The 12,475-nt window shown below is 44.9% G+C and overlaps 1 protein-coding gene across 1 annotated transcript in view; it reads right to left on the bottom strand.

Moving 5' to 3' along the window:
* Positions 1-1,459: 1,459 nt before the first annotated feature.
* The window catches only part of lrrc49 (leucine rich repeat containing 49), a 68,824-nt gene continuing 57,808 nt past the window's right edge, over positions 1,460-12,475 (bottom strand). The window contains exons 10-14 of the mRNA XM_080763398.1: positions 8,825-9,059; positions 7,863-8,048; positions 7,365-7,474; positions 3,159-3,312; positions 1,460-2,334 (exon numbers count right to left, since the gene is read on the bottom strand). Coding sequence (XP_080619524.1) covers positions 2,116-2,334; positions 3,159-3,312; positions 7,365-7,474; positions 7,863-8,048; positions 8,825-9,059 — 904 coding nt within the window. The 3' untranslated portion in view covers positions 1,460-2,115. The remainder of the gene's footprint in view (positions 2,335-3,158; positions 3,313-7,364; positions 7,475-7,862; positions 8,049-8,824; positions 9,060-12,475) is intronic.

The following is a 12,475-nucleotide window of genomic DNA, read 5'->3' as shown; positions in this document are numbered from 1 at the left end:
CCAGCAGGGTACAGCATGTATGCCTCCTGGACCCCCAGCAGGGTACAACATGCATGCCTCCTGGACCCCCGGCAGGGTACAGCATGTATGCCTCCTGGACCCCCAGCAGGGTACAACATGCATGCCTCCTGGACCCCCAGCAGGGTACAACATGCATGCCTCCTGGACCCCCAGCACCCAGCAGGGTACAGCATGCATGCCTCCTGGACCCCCAGCAGGGTACAACATGCATGCCTCCTGGACACCCAGCACCCAGCAGGGTACAACATGCATGCCTCCTGGACCCCCAGCACCCAGCAGGGTACAACATGCATGCCTCCTGGACCCCCAGCACCCAGCAGGGTACAGCATGCATGCCTCCTGGACCCCCAGCACCCAGCAGGGTACAGCATGCATGCCTCCTGGACCCCCTGCAGGGTACAGCATGCATGCCTCCTGGACCCCCTGCAGGGTACAGCATGCATGCCTCCTGGACCCCCAGCACCCAGCAGGGTACAGCATGCATGCCTCCTGGACCCCCAGCAGGGTACAGCATGCATGCCTCTTGGACCCCCAGCAGGGTACAGCATGCATGCACACAGCTGCACACAGCCAGGGAAAGCATCTGTGTCATTATAGATTTCAGCGTTGGCAATTCAAAAATAGCATAATCAATTATACATAAATTGTATCAATTTGGGGGTCCGTGACACAAAAAGGTTAGAGATTTCGAAGGCATTTGTAGAATCAGCCTCAGGTCTTAATGAGCTTAATGTGAAAGAACAAAGTTGAAGAGGCTAATGGCCTACTTGGTGTTGATAACACTGCACTTCAAAGTGACGTCCCGTCAAAGGTAATCAGGTTAAAAGACTGGAAAAAGTAAGAGAGGTTGAACTTGAGCGTGAACCCCACCAGGTGGACGCAAATAGACACACCACACTGCAAAGTATTTTAGACTTGCCTCATTCTGGATTAAAAAAAGAAAATCCACACCTCTGAGCTTTATAATTAATGTCAACATGAATCCCTCAAGGCTGTCAGCACCACTGCCATAAAGATGCAATGTTGTTGTTAGTGGGAATAATCACAAGAAGCACTAGAGAGGAAGTGGACTAAGAAAGGGGAGGAGCCAAACCAAGTTACCGTTACACAAAAAAGGAAGTGGTGCCGCCAGAGGCAAAAGCCATTTTCCTGAATGGGGTCCCAGATGAATTGCTGAAAATGCCATGCTGTGAAGGTCTGTGTGGGACAACAAATATAACGCAGTGCAAACACACACTTGAGCGACACACTTAATGTTAATAGGGAATCCTTTAATACTAAGGTACAATACAGAAAATCAGTGGTCATCAAAAGAAAACGACAACAACAAAAATAACGTGTCTTTTGTGCCCTTTCTTGTCACATCAGGCGGGAGAAAGTGAGGGTGAGAGAGCGACACATGGAACATGAATTAAGACACAGAGAATCATTCTAGTCTCGACAAAGACACGATCTCTATATTGAGCTGATCAGTATAATGGTGTAGAGAGGGGTCATTCGGGTGGCTTTTTTTTGTTTTGTTTAAAGTGCATCAGTCGATAAGTCCCTTTTGACTTTCTCGAGTATGCTGTAGCTTCAAGCATTCTGGACTCCAGGCAGGTGAACTAAAACAAAAACAAAACACTTTAACGTCTTCTCAGTGAAAATGTACATTCAATCAAGGCAGCCTCGTCCTTGCAAACGTTTCAAGACATCGTTGAAAATAGCTCTACTACATCCATCTGGAAGAAGAGGTACTGAATAAATAAATGTGTCTGTCTTTGAAGACTGGGGTGACTGCAATAGATGAAGTCTCTGAGGTGATGTTGTGATGTGTTTGATACCGTTGACGTTAGGAGAGCGACATCTGAGGCGTCTCTTTTTAACCACTCAAGCCCTACATACTCAGTCTATCAGAGTCCCCCAGGGGCCTATACTAGGTGCGCTTCGTTTTCGCCCTTTATTCCAAAATCTCTTCGCTGGAAATAACCGATCTACACGCAGTGGGATGAGTACACATGTACATCTGCAATTTTTTGCTGAATGTTCGCCCCCTGAATGGGTTAACGTGGTTAAGGTGTCAGTGAGAGAGTGAGACCTGTCGGTCCCTTTATGTCACTTATTGGTCTGGGAGAGCCTGGTGAGGCAGGTCTGGCGGAAGGACGCGCAGTCCTTCATCTCTAGCACGCAGTCCCTCACCATCTCCACAAACATGGCGGGCCACAGCTTGTGCAGGGCCTCGCCTTTCAGGTTGGTGTCCGACGCCCGCTGGACGAGCTCGCGGAGGTACTGCTCTGTCGCGGCCGCCCGCTCTGATGACTCTGTGGCGCCCTCCTGAGGGAGTGTGTGTGTGTGTGTGTGTGTGTGTGTGTGTGTGGGGGGGGGGGGGGTTGGGTGATAAGAGGAAAAGGGAAAATAAGCTGAAAGTAAATGGCGGCCCACTCAAAGCTGGCCATTCATTGTCAATGGCATTCAATGTTTGTGTTAACACAATGTTTGTGTGTGAAGAAACCCACAAAGCTGGACATAGGAGCCCCTCAAAAATCTGTCTGGACTTAGGTAGATGGTGTCACTGCCCAACTCTCTCTAAGCTCGAGTATCAATCATAAAGATAAACTTCCTCCCTAGGGTTAATTTTGTAAGTTATATGCTCATTGCCACCACCATCACAATATTGGACTAAGCTTCACTCTGCTGAATTTCCTTGGCCTTCACCCTTCAAAGTTTCTTGGCGAGAGCGTGAGGAGAGTATTGAATTGAGAGATCTATTCAAACATAACTACTAGTCAAAGCAAAGTTCGCTTTGGGCCAATCATTTCTCAGTTAGTGGCAGTGTGGAGAGAAGCAGAAAATATTTAAGATTAATTTAAAAAGGAATCTCTTCCCCAGTGTTAGGGTTAGTTAACACTTTCCCTCCCAGTCAATTAACTTACACAAGTTAATTGACTGTAGAACGTTTGAGAACTAATGATTATGAAGGCAGTTGTACAATCGACCTCAGGTCTTAATGGGTTAAGAAATGTTTCCTAAGTCCCCCCTCCACCACCCTCCCCAGCTGATGGTGTCACTAGCTGACAAGAAGTGATTTCAATTCAGTGTGATACGTTCTGTGGGCAGATTCTGATTGTGGGAAGGGTATATGGCTCAACAACACTGACCTCCAGGCCATCTGTGCTGCAGTCTCTGCTGGGGTAGTTGAAGAGCGCTCGGCTCAGACCCTCTCCCAACAGCTTCCCGTTGTCCCTCAGCTCCTCTGGACTCAGCCCCGCCCTGCGACCACGCCCCTCCAACAGGAACTGCAGCTGCCGCTTCCTACAAGGGGACACACACACACACACACACACACACACACACACACACACACAGACAGACAGACAGACAGACAGACAGACAGACAGACAGACAGACAGACAGACAGACAGACAGACAGACAGACAGACAGACAGACAGACAGACAGACAGACAGACAGACAGACAGACAGACAGACAGACAGACAGACAGACAGACAGACAGACAGACAGACAGACAGACAGACAGACAGACAGACAGACAGACAGACAGACAGACAGACAGACACACACACAGACAGACAGACAGACAGACAGACAGACACACACACAGACAGACACACACACAGACAGACACAGACAGAGTTAAGGAGCAGAAAGGAAAAGGGAGGCCGCGACAGAGACTAAAGACTCAACAAGGCAGTGACGTCATAAGTATGTATTTTATAGGCATCAAATAACATTGTCGCATGTAAAGATTTGGGGAATTAATTAATTGCATCAGCTTGCTGTTCAGCATTAAGACTATATTTCAAGACGGACAGAGGACACAGCAATTGGAGCACAGAATGAGTGCCAAACTTAAAATGACTTGGAAAATGCAATAGTACATACTGTATATAGCACCTTCTTAACAACTTTCAAGCTGGCCCATTTTGTGAATATCATTATGGTGATACTTAGTAGCCAATCTAATATCATTATGGTGATACTTAGTAGCCAATCTAATATCATTATGGTGATACTTAGTAGCCAATCTAATATCATTATGGTGATACTTAGTAGCCAATCTAATATCATTATGGTGATACTTAGTAGCCAATCTAATATCATTATGGTGATACTTAGTAGCCAATCTAATATCATTATGGTGATACTTAGTAGCCAATCTAATATCATTATGGTGATACTTAGTAGCCAATCTAATATCATTATGGTGATACTTAGTAGCCAATCTACAAGCTCACAGTCACAACACGCCACGATGAAACAGCTTAAGGGTTTGTGAGGATTTACGTTAAAGAACAACGTTTCAATTCCCCAGCTAGCTTTACCTTTATAAATACTAAACCTCAGGCAATGTTTTATACAGTAAAGCAACAATCTTGGAGCTTCCGCATTGCGACTAAAGGGATAAATCTGTATAATGGCATCAACTATATGAATGAATATATCTGATGAGAAATACTCTCCTACTAATGATTGGAATTTGCTCTCTTCAAAAATCAATGCCATGTAATTGTCACATTTCAATCTCAAATGATGCAAAATACACACAAAAGAAACAAACGACAAACTGGGGTTAACAGAAATGCTTCATACCTATAAAAAAAGTGTCTATTTTTGGATCATCATAAATTAATAAATAGTCCAGCAGCCGAGGTGGACGAGTGGGAAATTTGGTATATAGTCTTTTTTGGCCTAAAATATTGTCTATATACATTCATGAATCTACTTGCTTTTTTTCTAGGGGTTTCTTGTGACCCTACAATTAACATCATATGGCAGGCAAAAATGTCAAACTTTCCTTATGCTTAAAGTAGCATGTGACATGTCAAACTAGGGGGTTTTCATCATTCTGAATCCATTCCAAGCATTAGTTTTGCCCAAAATACACTCCTTGGGCTAAAAACGGCCATAGACGTCATGACAAAATGTGATTTTATCCCAAGGAGTGTATTTTGTGCAAAACTAATGCTTGGAATGGATTCAGAATCATGAGAACCCCCTAGTTTGACATGTCACATAAAGCAAAAGGAAAGTTTGACATATTTGCCTGCCATAGGATGTTAATGGAAGGGTCACAAGAAACCCCTATACAAAAAAATGCCCAATAGTGACAGCTGGTCAACAAGTGGATTCATGAATGTACAGTATGTATATACTGTAAACAATATTTTAGGACAATAAAAAAAGACTATACCAAATTTCACACATTAAACAAAAGGAACCAAGCCTTCCCATGCTTTCTGACTGAGGTGTTTTTTTTTTCATCCTTGGCGGTTTGAGCAGCAGGATGTATAACGATGTTGAGGACATTATAAAAAGGATGTCAGCTACATAAGATGCTGCTGTCTATCAGCATTAACACAGCAACGCTGTACCAACATGTTCCACTAGACTCTGCCAGAAGTGACAAATTGTAATTTCACTTAGAAAGCAGGCTGCAGGGGAAAAATGCATACCTGCTGGGATAAGTGTTTGTGTGTGTGTGTGTGTGTGTGTGTGTGTGTGTGTGTGTGTGTGTGTGTGTGTGTGTGTGTGTGTGTGTGCGTAATTGCGTATGTGTGTGTGCGTGTGTGTGTGTGTGTGTGTGTGTGTGTGTGTGTATGCATGTACTGTATGTACAGTATATGTATAAGGAAATAGCAGCACTGACTGCACAGTGATTCCGTCTTCTCATTTGAGAGGAAAAGGGTAATAAATTGTGTCGTGCTGCTCCAGGAGAGCAGCATGACACAATTGACATGACACAGCATGACACAAAACATGTTACCTGCACTAGGTAACATGTTTTGCAGCTTGATTGTTGGCATATATCAACCTTGTAAAGTCAACTTTACAAGGTCATAAATGGTAAATGGTGCATTTATATAGCGCCTGCTTTACATAGATGTGCATTACATTCACCCATTCATACACCAATTGCGGCGGAAGCCATGCAAGGTACCAACCAGCACATTGGGAGCAATTTGGGGTTCAGTGTCTTGCCCAAGGACACTTCGACATGTAGACAGGAGGGATTCGAACCGCCGACCCATGGATCATTGGACGACCTGCTCTACCTCCTGAGCCACAGTCGCCCTGTCATGAGAACACTGTTAGTGCTACAACTACTGCCACTACTAAAACCATACAACACATTTACTAGATCGGCTATTTGAACTATGTCAAATGTTTTTCAAAATAGTAAGAAAATAAAAAAGTCAACAAAGTTTAGGGATAAGGGGTTTAGCATGGATTAAAATAGAGCCCAAAGTCTCTCATACACTACAAAACAGACAACAATAGTACACCTATGATACACCACAAAATACATAGAAAATAAATAAAATATCTCACACAATACAATACAATACAGGAATACACACAATGTACATGTACAAAAAAAACTACTATGTGATCCTTTTGAAACTTCTCAAAGGAATGTTTTAGGCCAATTTAAGTCTGGTCTGCAGGTCGTTCCACGACCAGAGACCAAAGAAAGCGGGACATTGTTTACCCCCCTCAGATGAAAATTAGGGTACAACACAAGCCAGGCATTTTATCTGAGGTTTAGACCGTTCTTAACAAAATTAGTAGCCTGCTAGATGTCAAGGAAGACCAACCAACTGCAGCATACATCACACAGTGATGAGTTCTGAACCTACAACTCTTTTAGTTTGAGTGAGACAGATCTACAGATGTATGGGCCAACATGAAAGCCATTTGGAAGCAAATGGACCAATTTGACGAAGCATCCACAGATTTGACATCGGGGCAGTCTTTTAAGATTTTGAAATTTATGGGGAAATAATGATGGGTTCAAGGCTGTTGTATCTGCCAGCAATAGGGAAGTTGAAGTGCTGCCAACAGACAGAGAATCTTCAGTGGAATCCTGACAGGGCACCGAGATAGCAGCTGTGAGTGAAGCGTGACCTATTCAGTTGAGGCATTATGGAGATCAGGAAAACAATGAAACACACACTATGCACCCTGCTAGAATAATCCCACTGAAACTATAGCGTGGCATAACTCCACAAAGCTCCAATTAGAGATGAATGGGAGTTACAGTGTTATGCTAAAGAAAAGTAAAATCACGTCGCCACAATGGCATGTTTTGCTTTGCATGGCCGTGCTTCACTGACGTGGAGTGACGGGGATGAAAGGCGCTTGGCCTGGGACAGGAATGTGTGCGTCTGGGTGCCAGGTACCCACCCATACCCTGGGACACCTCAGAACCCATCTCACCTGGATCCACAGTGCCACGCTATGTCTAGCTGTCTCGCACGCACGCACAGAGAGAGAGAGAGAGAGAGAGAGGGAGAGCGTGTGTATTTTAATTACATCTAAAGTGTGTTTCCATGCGATCTCACCTGGATTCCTCCAGTAGCAGCAGAAGCCGACAGCGTGGCGTCTCGGTGGCCGCTATGTGACCCAGCGTCCCAAAGACACGCTCTGCAGCGATCACATCGTTCATTGTCACCTATAGAGTAGACATACACACACACACACACACATACACTGTCGGTGGAAACCTTGTATGTACAAATCCGTTCCGCCTTCATATATATATATATATTTTTTTTTGTTTTTACATTTTTAAATAGTGAAAATAGCCAATTTGCCAGCCAATATCAAAGCTTGATTTCTTATTCACTGATAAAGTAGGGCATTCATTTTTGTTTTTGTGCAAGCTCCATCGTTTCCAGGTAGCGTAAAGAAAAATAGAAGGGGGACAGGGAGAGCAAGGAGAAAGGAAATCAAACCTTTTGAAACCTCACCATCTCTCTTCTTCCCTTCTCCCTTCATCTCATCTGATCTAATTTGATCTCCGTCTCATGTTGTCTACGGTGCTACACGCCATCACGTACCTCCAGACCGTTGACCCTCTGCAGGTTGCAGTGGTGCAGTCTGTAGATGAGGAAGGAGCGCCACAGGGCCAGGCTGACCACGGGGTTCCCCTCTGGGTGGATGGTAAGCTGCTCCAGACGTCTCACCTGAGCCAGGGCCGCCAGCTGGGGCAGACGGCAAATGTTGCTCTCCAGGAAGATCAGATGCTGCAAGGGAGGCATGTGCCAACAAGTCACTTTCAAGGTACTGGAGGCTGTTGCATTATCCACTTGAATCCTAGCATCCATATTGTGGATGTTAAAAGTATTTCTGTCAATCATCCTTTCGCCACAGTTTCAATCAGTTATTATATTATTATTTTCAGTTTGCTAATGATAGTTCATCCCGCATGTCACCACACGAAATCTCAAAGATGGACATGCCTATGTCCCATCAACCCGCAGCCCGATTGGGCTTGGGGTTACGGTCAGTGTTAGTTTTGAAGAAACGTAGGCTTGAAGGAATATAGGTACGCCTCCGTTAAAGATGATTTATGTCACTAGAAATTCTGGGAAATTGCAACTGTGACGTGAGCCGCGAGGAATCTGCTGGGAAATTAATTCCGTCTTGAATTCTTCATGTATTCGGTCTTCTTCATGTGGGAAGACATTTGCACACTTCATGGGTTTATACTAGAACGTTCTGTTCTTGTCTGAATCTGTACTTGGTCCCCTCCTTTTCTCCCTGTACACATCTTATCACTGCTATGCAGATGACACTCAACTATATGGCCGTCAGTCCGTCACGCCCTGTGACAAGTCACGCCACCATATATGGCCGTCAGTCCGTCATGTCTCGTGACACGCTCCATATACTGTATGACCGTCACACACACACACACACACACACACACACACACGCACACACACACACACACACACTTTCGACGCAGTTGGTATTTTTCCGCTGGAGTGGAGCCACCGAGCCAGCGAGTGTTTCTTACCGAGAGGTTGGGGAACTTGACCCGTATGCGTGGCAGTGTTGGGACGATGGTGTCGTAGTGGATGTAGCGGAAGGCTATGACGATGACGGCGGCTGCGGTCTGGACCCCCCAGCCCCTCTCCAGGGCCTCCAGGGCCCCGGGGCCAAAGAGCCGCAGGGTGTCCCCGTCCAGCTCGGCCAGGTGACTGTCGGACAGAGAGAGGCTCTGGACGCTGCCACTCCCCGCTTCAAGGAGCCTGGAATGCAAAGACAGGCGCGCGCGCGCACACGCGCGCGCACACACACACACACACACACACACACACACACACACACACACACACACACACACACACACACACACACACACACACACACACACACACACACACACACACACACACACACACACACACACACACACACACACACACACACACACACACACACACACACACACACACACACACACACACACACACACACACACACACACACACACACACACAGACGTTTTTAAGAGTTGCCCTAAACTCCCTGGAGAGAACCAGAGAGAAGCAGCCTGTGCCAGTCTCACTCCCAGATGGCAATATCCTATCGCCTTGTCTACGAGCAAGTATCCCCCTTGAAGCCTTAAACTACCCCCTTTACATGTGTTTGGGGAGAAAGTGGGGCATTCAGGGAAAAGGCTATAGAGAGAACTAGCAACACCGCTGATGAATAATTGGGGAGGGGGGGAGGGGGGGGGTTAGTGAAAGTCCTATTTGTCTTCGCTCGCTGCCTAATTGCTGTCCTTTTTTTGGTACAACATTGGAAATTGCCCTTCCCCTGATAAGGAAGTCGTGAGAGTGGAGAATCTGGGCGAGTCTCAGGGAGGCCTAATCTCTCTTCACCCTATTGGTGTGTGTGTGTGTGTGTGTGTGTGTGTGTGTGTGTGTGTGTGTGTGTGTGTGTGTGTGTACACATTGTAGTACCTCTGAGGCTGCTGGGGACCCTCAGCATACCAATGGATCAGATGGCCCGCTTGCTACTCAACACTGGTCATTAAGGGTTTGACCGGCACCAACAAAATAATCACCCCTATTCATATTTCACACCCTTCCAATCTTATAGCGAAACATAGGGTTCACACACATGCACGTCGCACACGCACACACACACATCGTGAGGAAGACTAATCCTTTGGCTGTGGAGCAGTAACACAAGACTCTTGTCGGGCCAATTTTTAAAGAGCTGGAGAGAAGGAGACAGAGACACCAGTGACAGAGATGCAGAGAAAAAGATAATCATAAACAGAGACAAAGAGGTAGACGGGAAAAAGAAAACAGGCGGAGAAAGAAAGAAACAAAGAAAGAAAGAAAGAAAGAAAGACAATGGCAGAAAGAAAGGAGAAAGAGACTGTAACTGAAGCCTGTTTGAAAAGACCATCTCTGTGGCATCAAGCCTGATCCCCTAGAGGTGACTCCTCTCCAGGTCTGTGAAGGAGAGAGAGAGAGCAAAGAGCTTTCTCTCTCTTCCGTCTGAATGGCCACAGGTTTGGTGACTCAGTCTATAGTGAATTAAAGGGTCATCTTGTGAATAGAAGATGAACTATAGATCAGACCGCTGGCCTTCAGAGTGCAAGAAGTAAACTGTGGCATTCACCAATGCTCCCTCATTTTCATCACTCACAATGCAGATGATGCATTATTGAATTTGTAATGATGCAATTGATGCATTGAAGTTATAGCACTTGAAGATAGGCCAATGCGTTGAGTGAGTGTTCAACGGGCCTGCAGCAATGGATACAGTAGCTACCTCAAGCAGTGTCTGATTATAATAAGAGACTTTGGGCTTGTTTGTCCGCAATGTTGCTTGTAAGTTTTTAGTAGTTGTGGGTTGCGTTTTTCTTTTTTTCCCCTTTTTTTATAGCTAGAGCTAGAGCTCAACAAAACTGTGAGCTCGTAGATTAGCTATTTTCAAATAGCTCTAGCCTAATCGCTTCTTTGGGGCTAAATTGTTTAAAAAAAACCTGGTTGCTCATGTCTCTCGCAAAATCTGGCAACACTGACCTCAAGCAGTTGTTCGGATGAAAGTTATGTGGGCTCCAGACATAAAAAGAGACACAGATCCACTGTTCACCCGCAACCTGAGTCTTTGGTGTGTGCGTGCGTGTGTGTGTGTGTGTGTGTGTGTGTGTGTGTGTGTGTGTGTGTGTGTGAGATAGATAGATTCCCTTCCAGGAAGCCACTGAATGACAGGTAAACCCAATTTAAACTCTACGGTTTGTTGACCAGAGTCCCCCAGGAGTCTAAACAACCCCCCCCCCTTGCCAAAAATAGCCAAACTACAAGATCACGAAGCATTACAACGTACGATCGAATGTTCAACCAGCGATGGTCCTGCTCTATCACGAGGAACAGCTTTCTGCGTAGTCACGTTGTGAATGCAGTGAAGGAAGTACTCACATGTTTCATGTTTGCACAGTAAAGGGAAGCTGGGTGGGGGGAACTAGAGAATGACTCTCTCTGTATTGACTTGTAATAGGACATGCTCCTTGTGAGGCCCCGAGTTCGAGCGGAGCACTACCGTCTTGTGACAAACGTCTCCTCTCTCTCAGCCCTCAATTTCCTGTCTTTCGACATTGGCCTATCTAAATGAAGTAAGAAGTTGAACCCCCACATCAGCACAATAAAGAATATCAATTGAGTGTGACTGGATTCGATTTAAGAATGCAGATAATTTGTTGACCAGCAGCTGCAGAACGTATGTAAAACAGCTGCTCGTGCCTCAATTGCAATGCTTTTTTTTTGCAATTTTGTTTGTGTTTATTGTGTATATATCCGTATACCAAAATCCATTTGAAAAAAATACTTCTCACTGTTCTCAGGTTCAAATATTGATATGCGATTAAAATGTGATTAATTGAGATTAATGAATTACAAAGCCTCTGATTAATTAGATTAAGTCCCAGCCCTAATATATTCTCAATATTGTAAAGCACCTACAGCAGAGCTACTTTCTCATGTAAAGACGTTGAATTTTATAGAATTGTAGTGTAGTGAATTATTTTTACTGTTATTCATGAATGCAAATGGAATTCAATTTCGGACAGACAAGTTATTGTCATACAGTATACTGTAGTGTACTGAGTGATAAAAGGACCTAGGGTGAAAACTCACATCAGTGCTTGGGCTGCTAACTGTTATCAGCACAAGCTAAAGTGCCACTTTGCTGCACTGTCACAGTGAGCAGAGTATTTTTTCTTCTAAATTAAGAGTTTTATTTTCCCCAGATTAAAAATCTAGTTCAGACTTCAGACCAACAATTTGTCACGAGACATAACCGCCATACACTCTATTTATACTTCATCGTATGATGGTGTTGTGCGCGGAAAATAGCTGGACTACAAGCTCACAAGGCGATGCATCCGCTGCGCCTTGTGAATTTGTATGTCGGCTAATTTCAGCGCGCGACATCGTCCTACGACAAAGCATACATTTAAGTGTTCGTAAACTATGGAGAAGAAGCTGTTCAAACTACCCTTTAGTAAATTAGCTTACCACATTAAAGGGCCACTTCACCCCTTTTGCAACCAGAGCTTATGTTAATTATGTTTAGGACACAAGAAACACTTTCCTGGGATTTTTGTGTACGTTGTTTTAGATATTTTAGTCATTACGCCATGTTCATG

This window comes from Protomyctophum bolini, assembly GCF_963924005.1.
Source record: "Protomyctophum bolini genome assembly, chromosome: 1".
Lineage (NCBI taxonomy): Eukaryota > Metazoa > Chordata > Actinopteri > Myctophiformes > Myctophidae > Protomyctophum > Protomyctophum bolini.
Note: the sequence above shows the minus strand (reverse complement) of the source record. Positions and strands in the feature narration are given on the sequence as shown.